We start from the raw sequence: 22,725 nt of genomic DNA, 5'->3' as shown, positions 1-22,725 counted from the left end.
TTTATTCATTCAACAGACATTCGTCCTGTAGACATTGGGGTTAAGTTCTGTGTGAGCCTGTGTCGTTTGCACTGTGTGCCTTCCGAGGGCTCATCCTCCATCTGCAGGAACCAGACACAGATACAGTCAGGTGGGAAGAACAGGTCTAGGGTTCTGGGAGCAGCACCCAGGAAGACTCCTCCTCCAGCACCAGCCTGATTTGTGACCAAGAAAGGCCAGCTTGAGGCCACACACTCCTCCCTCGGAATCAGAACTGGAAGGAGGAACCCAAAAGGCGGGCGGGGGTGGGGATCCTTTGAGCTCTTGGATGGCTTTGGGCCTTGAGCATCTTTGTTTCACAGCTTTGTGCTGCCTGCCCTAACACACAGCCCCTCTGTGCCTGCACCTGCTTGGGGATGGTGAATCCAGGAGAACCATGCAGCCTTGAGCCGAGCCGGATGCTTTGTCACAAGGGATCTACACGTGCTGGGAGAAGGACATGCTTTGTGCTGGCTCAGTGTCATAGTCTTAATTTTTTTTTAGTTGACACATAGTGATTGTTTGTATTGAAGAGAGGACAGCATAACCTTTCAGGACCTACATGCCATGTATTTGTTTAGCCTTCGCCACTTTATGCATATATCATTTCTTTGTGGGAAAAGCACTGAAAAACCTCTCTTGTAGTTATGGGGGAGGTACAGAATCAACCATCCTGGAGTAGCACGTTAAACCACTGCTTGAGAGGTCAGCATTCCCACATCAGAGTTGATTTGTGTCCCAGCTGCTCCATTTCAGATCCAACTCCTTTCTTGCTGCACTTGGGAAGGCAGCAAGGATGGCCCAAGTGCTTGGGTCCCAGCCACCCACAGTGGAGAGCTGAATGCAGTGTTAGGCTCCTGGCCTGTGTCTTCTCTTGTGGGATTTTGGGGGGTGTACCAGTGGATGGAAGGATGGAAGATCTCTCTCTCTCTGTCTCTTTCTCTCTCTCTCTCTCCCTCTCTCCCCCATCTTGTCATTGCCACCTTTCTATGCAACAAGATACCAGAAGTGTTACCAGAAAAGCCTGGTGGGTTCTTGCCTTGGCTTAATACAGAAAAAGCCAGAAACTGGTTACAGACAGAAAAGTTTATTTGTGAAGTGACCAGGTGAGCAGGGAAAGAAGAGGGAAGGGGAAAGCACCTCCAGAGAAAGCCAGGAGGTGGGGTGCTTCTTGAAAGGAAAGAGGGAGAGAGAGAGAGACACCAAAGGTTTGAGGAAGGATCTTGGGCTTTTAAGCCTTCCCTGACCCTTCCTTGTTGGGCGGGAACCTACAGGTAAGATGTTCCCCATTGGTGGTCTCTTAGCCAGTTAGGAAATGGGTGGGCAATGCTTGCACCACACACTTGAAGGTGTGGCCAAGATTTCAGCAGACTTGGATGGTCTCAAGAAGTTATTCCTGTCATCTACTTGTATCTCCAGGCACATTCCCCAACTTCTCCCCACCCTTTGCCCTCTGACACTCATTTAAGTCAGCATCAGAAGCCCCCGGAGGACTCCATGCTGTCCCCAGAGTCTCTGAAAGCCTAGGTCTGGAGAAATGGCATATGTAGTGGCCAGCGCTGTCAAAACACACTTTGAGAACTGCTGTGCTTGCTGGGTCAGAGATGGAACAGCAGCTTCCAAAGAGAGCCACGTTTCCATGGAGCAACCTCTGCAGGGACTGAGAACAGAGCTGCCAGCTACAGCCACTGGGAATGCCAAGGCACACAATAACCCCAACCAGCCCGACAGCCAGGCGCTGAGCGCGGTGTCTGCACTCTCTCGACCAGTCTCGTATTTAAATTGCTCATGTCTCATTCACGTATAAGGAAACAGAAAACAATGCTATGATAGCATTGAATGTAGAGGAAGACAGAATTGAGAGGAAAGAGTGAAGAAAAATACATGTTTGGTGTTCTTTAATATGTTAACCTTTAAAGGCAATGCAAGAGGCTTTGGATCCTTTGCTTATTTAAAGCAGCAAACCGTAACCGTCTGAGGCACAAAAGGAATGGATTAAAATAATGCAAGAACTGAAAGTGAAATCACAGAATAATTAGCATCTTCCACAGGGGCAGAAAGGAGTAGAATGAACTGTGCAGAGAAAAAAAATAATGAAAACAAAGATATGAAATGTCTTCAGGGAAACACGAAGGAAAATATCAAACGAAGAAGAACTTGTGTGGGCTGGCATTTGGCACAGCAGTTGAGACACTGGAGCGCCCTCATGCTGTAACTGAGTGCTTGTTCAAGTCTGGGTTGTTTCGCTTCCAATCCAGTTCCCTGCTGATGCACTTGGGAAAGCAGCAGGCGGAGGCCGCCATCACTGTCACCCACATGGGAGACCTGGACTGAGTTTCTGCTTCTTGGTTTTGGCCCAGCCTAGCCCAAGCCTTTGCAGTTATATGGGAGAATGAACCAACAGAAAGGTGATGGTGGTGTTTCTGTCTCTCCCTCCATCCCTCCTTCCCTTCTCCCTTGCAAATAATGTATGATCCAGAGGAAAAACCAACCATCAACATGGTCTATAGTTAGCAGACAATAGGCACATTATGGCATTGGTTTAAAAATTCTGACATTCTCATGTCTTAGCCCATTTTCTGGTGCTAACTGAGTATCACAGACTGAGCACCGCATACATAAGGAATTTACACAGAACTTTACTTAGCTCGTGGTTCCAGAGACTGGGCTGTGCAAGCAGTCAGGGCCAGCATGTGCTCAGCATCTTGTAAGGACCTTCCTGTTGGGTCGCTGGCATGGCAGAGGGTATCATGCAGCAAGATCAAGCATATGTGCCAGAAGAGAGGTGGTGTTGGTGCTGAAGCCCTTCCAACAACAGCCCATGGTTCCCTTAGTCTGGGAACAAGAGAATTAACTCATGTTGGCAGAATCCTCATGACCCAGTCATATCCCAAAGCTCCCAACTCCAGCTTAGTATGAACCGATGAATTTGGAAAAGTCTCCAAACACATGAAACATAAGAGCACCTTACTAAACGTCAGCCAGAAATAGAGCAGAAATATCATCCTAAACATAGCCCGGAAAACGTCTCCGGCTGCCATCCAGTCTCTCAGCTTCCACCCATCACCACCAGTGTGCATGCGCGTGCACACACACACACACTTAAAGATCAGAAGAATCTGAAGAAGATCCCAGGGCACCTGTAAGAGGGATATTTGAGCAGTTCTGGAATTTTGTACCAAGCTAAGTTTCCTGTCAGAAAAGAGGGAAAAAAGGCATTACCACAATGATTAGGACTCAGAAGCTGTACCATGAGCAGATACCTCATCATCAACTATTTCAAATGTTCTCTAGCAGATAACTGGATGACAATTAGCCCTGGGGTTGAGACAGCCATGGAAAATGGACATGAGCCTTGAAATCAATTAAATATAATGAAGTTGCAGGAGCTGTCAAAAATCTTGTGACAAAATTGAATGTAGAAGCTAAATACTATTCCTGGAAAAGCTAAAAATAGAGAAAATGCGTCATAATAAATTCAAATTAAATATACAGAGACTGAAACATTTGGTGAAGAACTAGCAGTGTGTGTGTGTGTGTGTGTGTGTGTGTGTACGCACACACATATACATTTTCTTACCTTCCCACATTCCAGGATACTTCAAAACAAAGTTTATGGGAAAATGGAATTAAAATTTAAGTTGACTTTAATGAAAACATTTTTTGAAATCTATGCAGAGTTTACTCATATTATGCATTTTCCATGAACTCTTGGAAGATCCTTCATATGTCTGGATTCCTTTTTTTGCACCAAAAGAAACTTATCTTTTTAATCCTATTTTGCTCCAAAAAACTTTTGTGGTATTCTAAAAAGATGAAATGATGCTGCTTGAAATTTGGCAACTTAAGAACGTGGGGCTTGAGTAATGCACATAATTAATGGAGAAATATCCACCACTGTCATCATAACTAGGATGTCTGTAACTTGCACATGGAAGAGATAAGAGGCAAAAAAGAAAGACTTATGAAGACGAGGAAGCAAGCGATAAATTAACACAAGCACATTCACAGCCAAATGTGTTTCTAAAAAATACAGAGAGTAGCTTTTATCCAAAATCAGTTTTCACATTATTTTGGAGTTTGGGATATATGGACATATATACTGATATAAATTTAAAGCATCAGTTTAGAGGCTTATTTGCATTTCGTGTGCACCTTATACCAAGGACCTTAAGATAATTGCATACATTTTCAGCTGTATTCTGACTGCAACCCAGCACAAGTTAAGGCACAGAATTTTCCTACTTGTGGAATCAGATTGGCAGGCATAACCTTTTGGGTGTTGGAACGCCTCACATTCCAGATTTTTACTTGAGGGGCGCTCAGTCTGTACATGAAAATAGAACTTCATTCCACCTTTGGAAGACACAATGTCAGATTTTTTAAAGATGCAATCCTATGCTCTTTGTAAGGGACATGTCTCTAAAATATAACACAAAAAGTCTAAAAGCCAACAATGAGACAGGGTTTTAGCAGAACTTACCCAGAAAGAAAAGCAGGGGCATACTGATGTAAAAACATATCTTTTTGTTTGTTTTTTCAAAAATCCTGAAGACACATTTAGTTTTCAATGATTGGTTTGGGATGAAAGATACACCCTGCACATTCATTGAGGTTCTTTCCACTCAACACCCTCCTGTTGGGTGGCACTGTCCTTTCTGAGGACTGCTGTTACCACCTGTATGGGATCGGTTTGCAGATCTGTGTCCTAAGCCCTTTCTCTCCATCCTGCCTTCCCATGGGGATCCCCAAGGAACACACTGAGGATCAAACCTGCCACTTCTCTTTCTGCTCTTGTTTTCCTTCTCTCTCTCTCTCTCTCTCTCTCTCTCTCTCTCTCTCTCCTCTCTCTCTCTCTCCTCTCTCCTCTTTCCATCTGTGTGTGTGTATTTCCATTCAGCTGAACATAAAACTCAGATGCATGTCACCCCAGATGGCCCATCTTTCACATGCCACATACACACTGAACCGTGAAGTCTTATCTGTCACTCCCTTCTATGGTTCTTGAATTCTGCCTTAGCCCATGTGGTCTCCAAACTGGTTGTTTCAATAGACTTCTATCATGTACCCAAAGGGTAAACACCACCAAAGGGTCATTTTTTTCCCAAACTCAGACTTGATCAATTTACATTTCTGATGAAAATCCTTTAACATTAGTGCCCCAGTTTACTCAAAAACTAAACCCAAGTTTTGTCCCTCAATAAATGGAAGCATAGAATATCGTTTGAGATTTTGGGTGGCCGGTCCACATTGGGATAGCTGGGTATGGCCTCTCCCCTTGTTACCCTCCTCCCTCCAGAAATGGGACAAAGAAATAGGAAGTTTGGAAGCAATGATCACACCTACTTCTCTCTAACCCTAGCTCCTTCCCACTCTGATCAACCCTGTAAACATCATCTAAAATAATTTAAAAAGACGTGTTGTTTGATTCAACACATTCCATTCCTGGGTGTATACTCAGTGAAAGCAGAGACTCGAGCAGATACTTGCTAAGCCACATTACAGTAGCATGTTTTGCAATAGCCCAGAAGCAGAAGTAATACAAGAGTCAGCTGTTGGAAGAATCAACAAAACAAGGTCTATACATCCAATGGGATATTCTTTAGTCTTACAGAGGAATAAATGCCACTGTATACTACACCCTGGATAGAGCCTGAAAATACTACTGCAAGTGAAATAAGCAACAACGATGGGACAAACACTGCAGGATTCCACTTAGACAAGACACCTGGAGTAGTCGTAGCCCTTGAAGCTTCTAGAATGTAGACTGGGAGCTGCCAGGGGCTGCAAGGGAAGAAGCGGTGGGAATGTTCAGTAGGCACAGAAGGTTAGTTTGGAAAGATGAAAAACAGTTCCGGAGATGAAGGGTGGTCATGACTGCAGCACAATAGGACCATGCTGAGCATCATGGGAATGTACGCTGAAACATGGATACAGTCATACAATGCATGTGATGCTAAAAGACAAGCAGTATAATCAAACAAAAGCAAGCAGGCTCTTCACAGAGCTCTCAGAACGTGTGGAGTAGCTGCTGCTTTCTCTCAAGCACCTTCTCCTAACCAGATACCCAGCATGTGACCACCCAGGGAACATGTTTCATCTTGGCACCCCTTGACCTCAGCGTGGCTGCTTTCCAGACTGCCTCATTCCTCCACCTCATTGCCATTCACCTGAAATACTCAACTCTTTTTCCTTTTGGTGTTGATTGGACATGTGCTTGCCAGGAAGCTTCCATGATCCAGTCCTCCTCCCCTAGGAATTAGCAAGTCATCCTTGTCCTGTACCTGCCTCTTGCTCACCTGTATACCTCTGTCGCTTATTCTAATACAGGAATCCTCAGCTGTGTGTTGAATTGGTATATACATCTCTTTTTTTACAGCAAAGAATAGCCTCATTTTTAAAATATCAGGGATGGGTATTTGATATAGCAGCGAAGACACTACTTGGGATGCCTGTGTCCCGTATTAGGGTGGCTGGGTTTGAATACTGGTTCCATTTCCCATTTCAGTTGCCTGGGAGGCAGCGTATAACCATAGGCTCAAGTACTTGGGCCCCTGCTACCTGTGGGGGAGACCCTGGTGGATTTGCAGGCTCCCAGCTTACATCTGGCTCAGCCATACCTATGCCAAGTGTTTGGGGAGTGAACCAATAGATGAAAAATCTGTATGTGCTTGTCCCCCTCTCTATAGATGACTTTGTGCCTTTCAAGATAAGAAAACAAAACAAAACAAAAAAAAAGATTTCTAAGTGTTAGGACTGTAAGAGCAATTTATGGAGTTTATAGAGATATAATTCTCTTCACAGACTTTAATGATACTCATAATCTTTGACAAAGCATATGAAAATGAGGTACTAGAAAAATATGATTGCATAATGCAATGAATACAGCCAAATATATTTGTGTACTGGACCATACAAATATTTCACCATGGTAAAAAATTCATTAGCAGGTGAATGGACCACATTCTCTAACTACAAGCTGCTAAAAAAAAAAAAAAAAAGAACAGGGAGATGACAATAAGAGCAGAGAACAATCAACATAAATAAAAAGTAGAAAGTGGAAGCACAAATAAGATTATCCACAAGAAATGGAATGTAATCAGTATTGAGATTTAAAATGACAGATCAATGTGTGCAATTCATTATTTATTTTTAAGGCAGGGAGAGAGAGAAATTCTTTAACTACCATACTCCCAAAATGGCCACAATCTTGAACTAAATCCGAGCCTCCCACATGGATGGGGGAGTCCCAGTACTTGAGCCATCGTCTGCCACCTTCCTAGGCACATGAGCAGGGAGCTGGACTGGCACTCTGGTATGGAATGCCAATGTCACTAACAGATGAACCAGCCATGCCACAGTGTGTATTCGGCCTAATGGTTAAGAAGCCCACATCCCATTAAGGCTTCTTTATACCAGCTCCATCACCTGCCACGGGCTTCTTGCCAATGTGCTCCATGGGAGGCAGCAATGATGACTCAGTTCATTGGATTCCTATTAGTTCTTGCAGTGGGAGACTGGGACCGAGTTCCTGGCTCCCAACTATGGTCTGGCTCGTTCTCAGCCATCATGGGCATCTGGAAGGTTCTCCATCTACCTGTCTTTCTCTGCTCCTCAAATAAATTTTAATCAAATTGGGAGTATACCATGAATGACATCCTGAAACAATGAGGGTAGTCATATATAAAGAAATCAAATGATAATTTTGAGACTGGTTTTCCTCGAAGCACAGATTTCCAAAACTGATTAAAGAGAGATTCAGAGTTAATGTTATGATATTCGTAGAAGAAATAATAGTTGGCAGGCCCAACATGATGGCTCAGTTGGTTAAATTCTCCCTCTTGTGAGCACCAGGATCCCATATGGCTCGTATCCCGGCTGCTCCACTTCCTATCCAACTCCCTGCTTATGGCCTGGGAAAGCAATGGAGGATGGCCCAAAGCCTTGGGACTGCATCCATATGGAACTCAGAAGAAGCTCCTGGCTCCTGGCTTTGGGTCCTCTCAGCTCTGGCTGTTGCAGTCATTTGGGGAGTGAACTAGCACATGAAAGATCTTTCTGTGTCACCTTCTCTCTGAATATTTGTTTTGCCAATCAGAAAAAAAAACTTTCTTTAAAAAAAAAGAATGGTTGGTATTGTTTCCATTTTGATCTATGGTGATTTTGAGCTTTAATTAAGAGACAGAGATTCTGAAGATACAGATTACTTATGGAATCCTACAATGCAAATATGATCCAATTAGGCAAAACGATAGGTTTCAATAAGTTGCATTTTTTTTCCTTCCCTGGCCAATATTTTTGCGTGATTTGTGAATGATAGGAGGTTCTCAACCAGGCACTGTTGATCCTCGATTGATCTTCCAGGAAGTGGTTACTCATTTTCTGAGTCTCTTGGATGAGGGCATGGGTGGGGGGGGAGGGGTTTCCCAATGCTCTCAGCTGTAACTCATCTTCCTCATGCATCTTTCCAGCCGTCTTTCTACAGCCAGGCCAACAAGACCATGCTTGCTCAGTGGACGTGCAGGAAAGATTATCCCAGGATGTTAACTCTGGGACTATCAAAATCCACTTCTGTGATTTGCAAAATACAAAGCAGCCCATTTGCTATCTCCCCTGCCGCTGCCCCTGCTTCCATAAATAGCTTTGAACTGGAATCATTCAGATGGGTCTCAGTATCCGAAGTTTAATTAGTCAGAATAAGGATTATTTTTAAAGCAAGGTAGCAATTGTTTAGGATGTCTAAAGCATTCTCTCACCATGGTGCAGACTGACTTAACACATTCGTTGCTGTTTTCAGTCTTGATGAAATTACGCTGCAGAAAAGTCTCGGTGTTTACAAGGGCTTATTTTTCCACTCAAATTACTTGTCCTTCCTGTGTTGGCAGAAGTTCTGCTCACATTGTTTTAATCCAGGACCCAAGATGTAGGAAAAGGCCCTGTCAGGAGTCTTCAAGAATGTTCATGAAAAAACTGCATATTAGGAAAATACTATGATTTCAAAATGTCTATAACCAAATAATTGGTGGTTTAGCAATTTAAACATCAACTGGAACACTCAGATTAGCATGCCTAGTTTGAATCCTTGCTCCACTCCAGATTCAGGGGTCCTGCTGACGCACACCCTAGAAGGTAGCAGGTGACGTTTCTGATGGTGGAGCCACTGCCATATACATGTGGGGTCCTGGGTTGAGTTTCCAACTCTTGCCTAGCCTAGCACTGGTGGCCACTGTGGGCATCTGAGGAATGAAGCAGCAGGTGAAGCTCTCTCTGTCTGTCTGCCTCCAAAAGAACCTTTTTTTTAAATATAAATCTGTGGCCTTGCATTTGGTGTAAGTATCATGTGGTAAAAGACAAAAAAAATGGAAGAAAGCACAGTGACATTGAAGCTTCCCCTTGGATTCCTCTCACTACATTTCCCTCTCATTTGATTGGCCAACACCTGACACAAACAGTGGTATCTTATCGTTTCACACAATGGGGGAGGGGCAAGATGATCATAAATAATACAACCTTTTACAATGTACATGCTTACACATGAATATTAATTATTGTGTGGGTTAGGCTCATCTCTGTTACTAAGACAGGATGCCTAAAGCTGGACAGTATAAAGAGGTGTATCGTCTTACAGTTTGGAAAGTCCAAAAAAATCACGTGACATGGTCTGCTTCAGCCTCTACTGAGCCCCTCCCCCCCTTGGCTGGATCACAACATGACAGAGATTCAAGGCCAAACAGCATGTGGGGGTAGCCTTTGTTTTGTAATGATCCACTCCCTTGAGAGCAAACCCTACTCTGTAAGACTCCCATTAATTCCTTCTGCAGGTGATATCACTGAGACCTAATAACCACCACGTGCAAGGGCCAGCTCTTTTCAAAGACACCACTACCTCATGTATCACCCCCCGCCCCCGGGATCTAGTCTCCAGCAGTGAAACCACATTCAACACAGAACATCCCCCTTTCAGTCACAAAATACACCCAGTCCCTCCCCGGGCAGATACACCAAGGTCCTGTGTAGTCACATCATCCGACTCCAGATCTGGAAGTGTTTCTGAGGCCTTCAATCGAGAGGTAGCTCCCCCTCACCTGGACACATGTGAGCTTGACACAGGATGCTTCACCCTCATCCTTCACCCTCAACTTCTGATGGCGGACCATGGTCAGGCAAAGCATCAAACACATTCCCATCCTGAAAGTAGAATGTGGAAGAACTAGAGGAGCTGGGTGTTCAAAACAGTTGTGAAATCCCGGAGAGCAGAGTTTGGGGTGGAGACATTCTCCTGGGTTAGCTCCCCGTTTTGCTTCCAGGAAGTAGCTCTTCGATTTCCTCGTTCTCCGTGGTTCCCAGCTCCATCCCCTGGAAGATGAGTCATTTTTCCCTCTTCTCCTTGCACTCATCGCATAAGGCATAGGGTAGTAAGACCTTCCTAGAGCCTACCAAGCTTATCTTTATGATGGTTTATGCCCACAGCTTGGGAAGCCCAAAGGCCACCTTGAATTCTAAATAGCCATATGGTTTCCTTTTCTTTTCTTCTTTTTCACTTCAAGAAGCAGAGAGACAGACAGAGCCCCGTCTGCTGGTTCATCCGCTGGTTCATTCTTGAAATGCTTCCGATGACTAGCTTCCATTATCCAAGACTGGCCCCAGGTGCAACTACGAACCCCCAAACTCAGTCTGGGCTTATAAAGCAGCCAAAAATCGAGCCCTTCCCTGCTGCCTTCAGGGGTGCATATCAGAGGGAAGCTTGAACTTGGAGCTGGAGCCTGCACTTGAATGCAAACACTGTGTTATGGGATGCAGCCATCACACTAGCATCTGTGTCACTAACCCCAATGCCTGTCTCCTCTGTGTTATTTATCCAGCACCCATCCCCACTGTGTTATTTATTTATTCACCGTGGTTATATTATCCAAACCTCTTCTTGGTCCTTTGCCAGATCAACTCTCTCAAGAACTTTGTCATTTTTTTTTTATCTACTTGGATTCCAGTGAGTTCACACGGGGGGCAACACCCAGTTATTTTTGAGATGTCTTTTTCTATAACCTTGATGACAGTTGTCCTGGGAGAACTACAGCTCAGTGTATTCAGAGATTTTGTCAAGGAACATCCTGATTGCTTTCACAGGCTTGTGCTGTTATTTAAAGCATTTCCCATTTTTAACTTACTTGTCAGAAATGAGAAACAATGGCTTCTTGTAACCCTCCCCCTTAAAACCAGGAGTTTATGAATTACCGTAATTCCAGGCTTACAAACCAAACTCTTCCTTGGCTCCATCTTTTTCATGTGTTACCACATGGGAGATGACCAATTGCAACCAGTGTATAAACACACTGTGGCTCAGATCTGCCACCATAAGCCCAAATTCACACACTAGAGAGCTGTCCTTCAGATTACCATGGGCAATGATTTTACCAATTTTTTTTTTAACAAAATGTCTTTACTTGAAAGGCAGAGCTCTAGAGAGGGAGAGAAGAAAGATCTCCAATCTGCTGCTTCACTCCCCAAATGTCCTTAATGGCTGAGGCTAGGTCAGGCAGAAACTCCAATCCAATGTCTCATGTTGGTACAGGACCCCAAATACCAGGGCCAACATACTCTGCCTTCCCAGGCACATTATGAGCAGTTGAGTCCAAAGAAGAGCAGCTGAAACTCAGATCTGCAAGTCTGATATGAAATGTGGCTATTTCTAAGCAGAGTAATGAGCTGACCCTACCCTTAAGGGTTTCTATTGGATAAGGTACCTGTGTCCACTCACATTTTATTGTTGAGAATGTGGCATGACCAAGACTGACATGAATGGAGCGAAAAGGTAGAAAACGTTTGCTGGACTGGGGAAGATTGGAGATTCTATGCACCTCCCCTTACTCATAAACATGGCTGTGAACTTGTTTGCTTTATCTGATAAGGGCATCGGAAGAAGACACATACCGAGAGATGCTGCATCCGTCCATTTTCTTATCATTGTTCTAAGGAAACATCTGAGACTGGGTTATTTGTAAGAAAAGAGATCTATGTAGCTCACCCTTCTGGAGGGTCAAAGTCATGATGCTGGCATTGGTTCAGCTCTGTTGAGGACCTCATGGCACATGGCTTCACACAGGCAGGATCATGGGCAGAAAGGATCACATGATGAGACAAGAGGTCTGAGAGGGAGCCGGGGATCGGGCTGTCTCTTAGTAACGAGGTTCTCATAGGAGCACCTAATCCTTTTGACATCAAAGCCCCCAGCACCCTCGCCACCTCCCACCAGACATCACTCAGGCTCCACTAAGTCAACACCACCACGCAAAACACTGAGGCTCCCACTCATGAGTGTCAAGCAACTTCCCCATCTTTGCAGGTGCATCTTTAGAGACACACCTGAATCACTAAGGGAATTTCTGTTTTCTTGGTTGTTGGTAACGTTTGTAGAAACATACACATTGTCTGAGATGCTACACAAATCCAGAGAACATGAGATGTGTGGGATTGACAGCAGATGGCTGCGTGAGTATGAAACCAACCAGTCTGTGACATCTTTTCTCCAAGAGTCTAAATTGAGGGGATGCATTCCACTCGCTGTCTTCCAGTTAGTACTTGTGAGTTCACAAGTATGTAAAATGGGACAGAGAACTGCTCATCTGACATCCCCAGAGCTGGGGGGCGGGGGGAGTACCTGGTAGGGGGAGTGTTGGGGTTGTCACTCAGGTACTATGTCCAACTCACATCCCTCATGACTTTGTGTCTCTGCAGTTCGACATGCAGAGGATAACCCTGGAGGAGCTCAAGCACATTCTCTACCACGCCTTCCGAGACCACTTGACAATGAAGGATATTGAGAACATCATCATCAATGAGGAGGAGAGCCTGAATGAGACCTCGGGGAACTGCCAGACGGAGTTCGAAGGCGGTACGTGTCCCCACTCATGCCTTCTGTCTCAGCTGCAAACAGATCAATGCCCTGTACCGAAGCCAGGAATTTAAGAGATGAGGTTCAACAAGTCATTTCTCCCAAGAGTCAGAGCGCTTTTTGAGCTGATTCCATCTTCCTTCCTCCCAAACTCTGGGTTTGTTTCTGTTGTTGTTGTCGTCGTCGTTGTTGCACTTCGTTCCTCCAAAACTCTGCTTTCTTTGTTGTTGCACAGCCCCCACTGGTCCAGTCCTTGCTCTCAAGTCACAGTGGGGTGTGTGGTTTGTGGAATTTGCATACATGAGACAGCTGAGTGTAGGCAGACTCAGATCAAGTCCACTGGCAAATGGTGTGAACTGAGCAGAGGCTGCACCTGTCTTTGTGCGCCCTCATCTATAAACATCAGGAGGATTACATCTGCCTCCATAAACCCTTCATGGCAGATAACCTCTCTCCTCTGCAAGTGCCCCGGCTAAGACATGCCCAGCGGCAGAAGTCTTTCATGAGCCTATCCAGGTGGTTATGGAAGAAATAAGGCTTTCCTAAGGCTAAGAACGACACTCGGGAAAGGCCATTTTTCTTAGACTCATAAAAGAAAATGTAAGGGAGGGGGAGAACTGGTTTATCTCCTAATCAGTAGAGTGTCTCCGAAGCTAAATAATTTAATCCTTCCTTCCAACTTTCAAAATCGGAGCTGCTTTCACAGTCCTGATGCATAGCACATGCGCAGAAATTAATTACATGGAAATATCACCACAGGCTATCAGCAATTTTTAACTTGTTCAAGGCTGACATGCCTCCTTGGAGAGACCAAACTATTTTTTTTCCTCTCCTTTCTGAGCGCATAAAGAAGCCCATATGTGAACATTTGAAGTCCATGCATAGTTTTTCATAATATTTTTATAAACTTTTCAGACACTCTTTCCTAAGCTTGGGTTTCAAAAAATTTTTTTTATTTGCACCAAATGAAGCTTATTTTTTCATTCCATATTCCTGGAACTCTTGGAGGCTTCCTGGTACGCACCAGTGTGGCCTTTGCTGACCTGGTCTTTGAGCTGTTTGCTTATAGCTGATGGAGTATTACAGAAGGGAGGAAGCTCAGTGCCCAGCAGCTCTCAAGGTCGCAACTGTTCTTTCAAGCATGGTCTCTCATCCAACCCATCTCAGCCGTATATCTGTGCCAAGACAAGAAAGGATTATTATTCTGATGTTACCAATGCAATCAACTCAAGTCAGGGTAAGAGGGACTAGTGGAGACTAGGGCAAAGTAGAGAGCTGCAGCTCAGAAGCTGCCCGAGTCTCCCAGCTGCCAGCCCTGGGCTGCAGCACTCAGGGCTGAATCTGGTTAGAGTGGAAACTCCTCTGATTCCACAAGGGCAAGACCTCAGGGTTTCATGGCACCACTTCCGCAAGACCAGGCAGGGAGTCTGGGTGGATGAGGAGTGCTGAGGAAGGCAGAGATCAGACTTGTGAGGATAGCAGCCTTGTCCTCTTCCCCTTCTATCTCTATCCTAACTGACAGACCAGGTGTTTGCACCAAGAGAGTATTTGGAGTTTCTACCTGGAGGTTCCTAGGCTTACTTTAGCCCCTGCAACACCAACAATAATTACCATCTAGAGGTTACTAAGTGTCAGTATTGTGCAAAGCAGCTTGCAGCATATGAGAAACCTTGTTTGGAATTCGCATGCTGTCTCCTGGCCTGTCTCCTGTCTCTTGACTGATTACATCACCATGCTTTCCCATTGTCTTATCAAAGAAAACCTTTTATTTTTTTTAAGGAGATTTATTTATTTTTATTGGAAAGGACAGAGTTACAGAGAAAAGAGACAAATCTTCCATCTGCTGGTTCACTCCACAAATGTCCATAATGGCCAGAGTTGAGATGATCCAAAGCTGGGATCCAAGAGTTTTTCCAAGTCTCCCACATGCTTGCAAAATCCCAAGGTCTTGGGTTGCCCTTCACTGCCTTTCCAGGCCACAGGCAGGGAGCTGGATAGGAGGTGAAGCAGCTAGGACGTGAACCAGCCCCATATGGGATTTCAACACTTGCAAGGAGAGGACTAGCCAATTGAGCCATTGTACCAGATCCTGGAGAAAGCTTTTTCATGAGGTTATTGCGAGCTGGTACTGCCTGGTCCCCAACACCAGCTCATTGGTTAGTGTTTTTGGGTGTTAGTAATTTCTCATCTTGGATATGATTGAAGACAGCTGGGGCACCTGTATATATTTATTCCCCAAGTCCCAGAACTACACACAGGCTTTTTGTGCGCTGGCTAATCCCACTCACAACCCTCAGGAGGCTCCTTCCTGCTCCTGTCCTCACGGCTTCGCTGCAGCAAACCTGCAACTTGACCAAGCTAGGCTATCTCACCTCAGTCGGTGGCTCCATGGGGGTGTAGAATCCCTGCGCTGGTGAGTTTCAGAGGAAGCAGTTGGTGAGGACGAAGGAGGTTTACCGTTAGAAAAAGGGAGGGCACTTCAGGCTCCAAGCCAGGAACGAGTCCATGGACAAGGAGATGGGAATTTGGTGGCAGAATGGGAACTTAGAGAAGCCCATAGCATGTGCTTTTGAAGTGAGCAAAGGGAGAATTGGGATGGAGCTGCAGAAGTGTGGTTGAGATCTGAAAACACTGCCATGGGTGGCACATGCACTGTGGTGCCAGTTAGAAATCATCAAGACAAGCCAAGGTGTGTGGGAAGGCATCAGAAGAGGGCACAAGTATTTGAGCCTCTGTAAGCCATGTGGGAGACCTGAATAGAGCTTCCAGCTCCTGGTTCAGCTCGGCCCAGCCCTGAACTTTATGTTCATTTGGGGAGTGAACCAGCACATGGACTATCTTCCTCTCTTGTCTCTCCTTCTCTCTGTAAATCTACCTTCCCAAAAATAAGGGGTGTGTGTGTGTGTGTGAGAGTGTGTGTAAAATTTTTAAGCAAACACAGAGAATGACTCAGGCATTCCCAATCTTTAAGATCTCTCTGGCTCACCTTACTAAGGTAAACAGTGCTTGATGCATTTGCATGTTACTATCCATCTGCGTCCTAAGTATTTGGAAAAACAAACAGGTGAGCCTCTGCCCTAGCAGAATGGATAGTGGAAGACATACCTTCCCACAATGTCCATTCACCACCCATGCTAAATAAGGCAGCTTTAAGATGTTTAGCTCTGGTTGAACCACTTTCTGTCGCCAGGTTGGTTTGTTTGCTTTTTTTCTGTAGAACAGAGGTTCACTGGCACCGAGATAAAGGTGCATGTTATCATTTGGTTCCAGCTGCTGCCACAGATGACATTTAGTGGTCTTATGCTTGCATCATCATCCACCTGCCTGTCACTGGATCTTCAGGAAGTGCCCTGGTGTCAAAATCCACCACACATCAGGATGGGTGGTGCTTGCCTCTGATCTCTTCACAGTGTAATCCATATTGATTCAATCCAAGGGGAAAAAAGACAGAGGAACATTGTCCAGGACACCTGCCAAGTGTTGGCCACTAATTAATTCCTTGGACTGGTCTTCTGCACTGATCCCAGGAAACAGGTACCACTGCTGCTGTGATTCAGATAAGGACACTGAGATTCAGCCGGGGTCAAGTCCAAAGCCAAGAAGGATAGTGCAAGATATTGTCCCTGAGTCTACCTTTTAAAAGCCTTGCTCTGACCTCTATGTGTGTCGTCCTGAGTCCCTGGCTTTAGGCTAGGATGCTTTCGAAGTCTCCATACAAATGGCATTTCATCATTGCCAATGAAAATCATGTTATATTTGGAAGTTGAGTGGAAGTGCAGCAGAATTGTGTGTGAGCACTCTCAACACGCATCTTTCTAGTGTTGTCCCTAAATGGAATGTCAGCTGTCAGATTTTTCCAGACTTTCTGACAACACGCACAGGGAGAGGGAAGTGGAACAAAATCGCCCTCTAGGGAATACATCGTTTCTTGTGAGAGATATGGCAGACCTCTTCTGTACCACTCGGGGTTTTCGGATGAGAAACCGAAAGAATGTGTGTCAGAAGAAACCTCCCGGGTGGATTCAGGAAGATCCTGAATGCTGATGAGTGCTGTGGACATGGGGATGCTGCATGGTTTATGATTTACTTTCCTCCTTTATTCAATGCCAAGTTTAGACAAGGAAGGTCATATCCAGACACAAGAGCATCGAGGCTCTGTGGGAGGTCAGCAAGAATGTGTGAACACATCCAAGGTCCCTAGCTCGGTCATCCCTGCTGAAGTCACAGTGTTCTTGTTGTACTGTCAGATGTGTACTTGGCAATGGAAAGACTCAGTCAGCTGGTCATGCACATTGGCTGTCTGCTGCCCATTCATACAAAAAGGGCACAATATGTCATCCGTGCCATCTGCTGCCAGCTCACCTGGGCTGTGACTGTCCTGAAATAAAGCCTTTCTCCTTTGTCCCCATGGTCATTGGTAACACAGAAGATGATTTTGAAAAAATATCTGGAACTTCAGACCACGAAAAATTTTTTTCTCTTTGGGACCCTTTGGTAGCAGACCTATAGCAAACCTTCCTGAAGAGTGATACGATTCTGAGACAAAAGAGAGGAGCTTGGGTCTGACAAATTTGCAAAAGCTGCGTTGGTTATGGGCTCCTGCCTTGGGGACTGCAAATGAAGCCATGGTTTGCCATTCAGTTTTTGCTAATGGGTATGGGAAACCAGTGGAAGATGGCCCAAGTGTTTGGGTCCTTGCCATTCCTGTGGCGTCCCTGTCTGCTGGATTCAACATGGCTCAGCTCTAGGTTTTATAGTCATTTGGGGAGTGAGTCAGTAGATGGAAAATTCTCTCTCTCACACACACAAATAAGCAGATTTAAAAAAAAAAAGATATGAGTTAAAATCTTGCCCCAGCATGGGCTCCCTTGAGAAAGACATTTAAGTAAAAGTTGCTAGACTCACACCCTTCATCTGTGAAATGGGACATGTTGCCCTCCTATAGGGTTGTTATGGAGGTTCAATGACGTCATACGTGAAAATATCCAGTGTACTGCGTAACATGTGTGCAAGGACATTAAACACAGCAAGGGACAAGACATGCCCATCCTTAGCCCTGTTTTTTTTTTTCTCCTGGGGACACTGCTGAGGAGAGCTGGTGGGCTAGGAACAGGAGAGAGAGAGAGAGCAAGCAGGTGTGAGGCATGGGGCTGAATGCTGGCTGAGAAGCCCCGCGTAGGTGGCATAGGTGCTGCTTGCAGCAGATGAATGTCACTGCGTTCAGGATGCCTCAGGGAGGGAAGGGGCCCGAGCACAGGTCTGGGAGCCTCTGGGACTTGTCCAGTCCTGTGTTCAAGGCTGCTGAGAACAGAAGGGAAAAACACAGGCAGGCAGACTACCAGAATGAACTCTTTGACCATTCGTAGTGGCGCACAGGTCTCCCTCCTGCTAGCTCTTTACTCCTGGGAACGATCCTTGTGACGCACTGAACAGCCACTGACTCTAACCACGCAGACCCAGAAAAGTCCAGCCTCCTACGCAATGTGCCTATGTAGCAGTCAGGGAAAGTTCACCCTGGACTGACCTGGAGTCTTCAAGGGGACACTAAAAATGGTCACCAAGAATGCAGATACATAGAGACGCAGCACAAGACGGAGATCATGTGTTACCATGTGATAACAGCCATGGCCATTTTTTATGCCTGTGTACAAGCACCTGAGGCAAGCTACGAAGAGGCTCACTGTAGTAATCGTGGAGGTTCCGTGACTTGAGGGCCCCATCTGAGGATGCTCTTCTTGTTGGCAGGGTCCCAAAGAAGACCATCACATCCCACACATGAGAACATACGTGTTTGTGTGCTGTGACTTTACATAAAGTCACCAGGATATCCTCATGGGGGGGTGGGTCCGCCCCACTGACCTCATCTAAACCTTGTCACTTTCCAAGGCCCTGACTCTCAATAACATTGGCTGGCTTAAGTTTACAGCCTCAACACCTGACACCTTGTATCCAAATCCGAGGGACAGCCAGAGGTAAGACTAAATTATTGTTAAATTATACATCGATTGGTGCACTGGGTGAATCCCTCCTCCTACAGTGGCCAAACGACCTTGGACTCTACCAAGCTTTGGAGCTTCAGGTTTTCATGAAGCCAATGAAGACCATTAATCCAACTCATAGGAGCCCTGCACTGTGCAATTCTGCATGTACATGCAATCTCATTCATACACACATACACACACACACACACCACTGTGTACTCAGTGCTTGGGAATTTGAAAAAGGTTTCAAAAGGGGGAGTTAACCTATTTGAGTCCAAACAACACGTCATGTCTTTAAGGAGGTAGATCCTCTGCCCTTCGTTTCATAGATGAGGAAGTACAGGCCTGAGGAAGGAAATTAGTTTGCTCTGGTTTATGCCACTAATATGTGGGCTAATTTTTTTCAAGCTCTGGTCCATCCAGCTCCAAAGCCAGTGGTTTTTTGCTTTGCCACGTGATTGGTGGTGATATCAGAGTGCAGGACAAAATGAGGCTCATGGAGGCGCAAAGGCGGAGTTACAGTCCTCCGCCTGGGGCAGAGGCTGTGATCAGGGCATGCGCAGGAGGCTCCAGAGCACTCCCAGGGCAGGATTCTGGGCTGGAATCTTAAGGCATTCCTGCAGCTCCTTATCTCTCTCCTCCCACTTCTGGGAAGGATTTTGTAGATCAAAGTTGCAGGCACTCTCCTGGGGGATAATCCTGCTGCTTGTAGCCTTGTTTCTTGAGTGTCCTTCACAGAAAAGGCCTTTATCTAAAACTCTCCATCTGCCTCCTAAACTCATGATTTTTTTCTCTTCCTGACCCTGTCTTGTGCTCGGGAGATGGAGCAGGGTAGCGCTGCTCTCAGCTGCCTAGCACACATTAGCCAGAACTCATCATTCAATGATGAATCAATTATTTAATATTTGTTGATTGATTTGAAAGCAGTTGCTGAGAGAGAGGTGTTTCATCTGCCAGTTCTCTGCCAAGATGGGTCAAATGATTGGAGCTGGGCCAATCTTCAAAACTGAGAGCCAGGAGCTTCCTCCCAGTCCTCCACATGGGTGCAGGGGCCCAAGTGCTTAAGCCATTCTCTGTTGCTTTCCCCGGCTATTAGCAGGGAGCTGGGTCAACAGTGGAGCAGCCAGGACTCCACCTGGCACCCATTTGGGAGGTCAGGGTCACAGGCATTTGCTTTACACACTATGTCACAGCACTGGCCCCCATCCATTCCTTCTTGAATGTCACCTCTTTTTTTTTTTCCTTACCTGGCGTTGGGAGTCATCATCTTTGTCATCTTCTCTCCCCACCCCATGCTTCAGAAGGCCCATCTCCCCATCAGAGACACTTCCTCCCTGCAAGTGAGAGTTTCAGGCTCTGAGACCCATCCTTTATCAGCAGGTGAAGCACCAACCCACAAAACCTCCAAAGCCTCCCCAAGGGAGCCCAAATTCCCATGGTTGCAGAAGGATTAAAGACAGAAAGAGCAAACCTGAGAGATGAGTCAGAAATAATCAAAGTGTGTATTAGAGAGGGAGCCGGGCTGCAGCTAGGTGGGGGGTGGAATGGGGGTGGGGGGACTCTCTGGGATATGACACTGCTGCTGAGAGATACTGCATGAGGTCATTCTCAGGGATCATTGAACAAGTGCTGGGCCTCTTCCCTCAAAGGATCCTCTAGTTGCCTTTGGAACGTGGCCAGCTTCCTGTTCCTTTCCTGTGATTGGCAGGAAGGAGCTGCTAAATGGCAAGGAGAAGAGGCCATTGACATTGAACTCATTCTATGTTCTTGAAAGGCAGGTGAGCCTTTCACTTTTTTTTTTTTTAGAAGATTGATCTATTTTTATTGGAATGGCAAATCCACAGAGAGAAGGAGATACAGAGAAATATCTGCTGTCTGCTGATTCACTCCCCAAGTGTCCACAATGGCCAGAGCTAAGCAGATCCAAAGCCAGGAGTCAGGAGCTTCTTCCAGGTCTCCCACATGGGTGCAGGGTCCCAAGGCTTTGAGCCATCCTCCACTGCCTTCCCAGGCCACAAGCAGGGAGCTGGATGGGAAGTACAGCAGCCGGGACACGAACCAGTGCCCCTATGGGATCCCAGCGCATGAAAGGCAAGGACTTTAGCCGCTGAGCTGTTATACCAGGGCCTGAGCCTTTCCCTTTAACCAGCCTTTTTTTAACAGGTGAGTCAAATTAAACCTAATGAACCTAACGTATGGTTTTTCCCCAGCCTGATGTTCCAAAAACACACATGTACAAAGACACATGTGTGTACACACACTCCTGTCCCCGGCTATGCCAACTCCACCCAGGTCTACTGAATCCAAAATCCTGTAGGCAACCCCATCCTGCCCTGAAGTGTCGGACAGGTGCCTTTCTGTGGCATGAGTTCTGGAATATTCCATGCCGTAGGACAACAAACATCAGCAATATTCCATCCGGAGGTTGATTCCTTACTCCCACAGCACATCAACCACAGCTCTCTCCAGCCACCCTAGGTGCTTGTCCTTGACTCCTCATGAACAGCATCATCCTACAGGAAGGACCCTCTTGGCTTATGTAGAAAGAGCTAGAGCTGGTCTCATGGCTGCTTTTTTCTTCTCTCCCCCTCCCGTCCCTTCCCTGCGTGTCTCCCCACCCCTTCCCACCTCCAGTGCATTCTCAGAAACAGAACAGACAGACCTGCGTCCGGAAGAGCCTCATCTGCGCCTTCGCCATGGCCTTCATCATAAGCGTCATGCTGATCGCCGCCAACCAGATCCTGCGGAGCGGCATGGAGTAGCTGCAGCCCCCTGCAGCCCCCATGGTGCCTCCAGCTCACCCGCATGTGCATGGGGCCCAGCGGGCAGACTCTGTCCCTATTCATGGCAGACCTGGACCTACAGATGGTGGACTGGACAGGGTGGTTGGCACAGCTCGACTCGGGACCCAAGGCTTGCAGCGCAACCCGGGTTGCCAGTCAACTCCATGTCCTTGGCAGGGATACACAAGGGCTGTCTTCAACGCTTTAATGGTTTTGTTTTCCTCTAATGCAATAAATTGCCAGGAGTTCTGAATCGTCGCTCCGATCGCCAGAACAAAACTTGCTTTTTCATCTCAGAATCCTCATGGCCATCAGGTGTCATGATGGCATAGGAAAGCAAGAGAGAGAGAGAGAGAGAGAGAGGCGTGGACACAGTCACCTCCACTCTCCCCTTCATCCATCCCCAAGGTCAGCAGAGATGCCTCCCCAGCTGGGGTCCACCCTCATATTTAAGAGACAGACTTCTGGATCGTGCTACCCTGGCTTCCTTCCTCCACCCAGTGGAGACCCCTTACCCCCAACCCCCAAGGCATGAGGGGAAAGCCATTAAGCGGGGTGCTGTCACAGCTGCACCCCCACCGCTTCCGTTCTTAACTGCCTTTAACACAGGACCCGCTGCCAGCAGAGTTGGGGCCCTCTAGCTTGGTTCCGTGGCACTTGGCTTTTCTGTTCCTGGAGCCCACCCTGCACCAGCATTCTGGAATCTGCAGAGAGCCTCTCTCAGCTTTGCACCTGTGCCGCCATCAGAGAGAAAACAAACCAACAAAAAACAAAAACAGAGGCGTGACTGTGACTATGGCTGACTCACAGACACACAGGCATTGCCGTCTGGCTCCTTCCTGCAGGATGCCATTCTACTCTGGTCGTTGCCATTAGCTTGTCTTCCACTCTCTGGGGGCAAGGGGCAGAGATTCAGGCTGGGGGAGAAGGAGGGAGCATGAAAGACAGGGCAGACATGTCAGTAGCTCCCACCCCAGCCGTCCACGCCTGGCAACCTCTGTCAGTTGAAATCCACATTCGTCTTTCCTGTCTTTCCCTCATCCTGGAGTTTGCT

At 46.3% G+C, this 22,725-nt stretch overlaps 1 protein-coding gene across 3 annotated transcripts in view; it reads left to right on the top strand.

The window, feature by feature from the left end:
- Positions 1 to 21,920, top strand: part of CALN1 (calneuron 1) — a 490,570-nt gene extending 468,650 nt beyond the window's left edge. For all 3 annotated transcript variants that reach the window (XM_004587020.2, XM_058680810.1, XM_004587021.2), the window contains exons 5-6: positions 12,751 to 12,907; positions 21,523 to 21,920. In XM_004587020.2, coding sequence (XP_004587077.1) covers positions 12,751 to 12,907; positions 21,523 to 21,650 — 285 coding nt within the window. In that variant the 3' untranslated portion in view covers positions 21,651 to 21,920. The remainder of the gene's footprint in view (positions 1 to 12,750; positions 12,908 to 21,522) is intronic.
- Positions 21,921 to 22,725: the final 805 nt, after the last annotated feature.

The sequence above is a fragment of the Ochotona princeps genome, chromosome 24 (assembly GCF_030435755.1).
Source record: "Ochotona princeps isolate mOchPri1 chromosome 24, mOchPri1.hap1, whole genome shotgun sequence".
Lineage (NCBI taxonomy): Eukaryota > Metazoa > Chordata > Mammalia > Lagomorpha > Ochotonidae > Ochotona > Ochotona princeps.
This window is presented reverse-complemented; position numbering and strand designations above follow the sequence as displayed.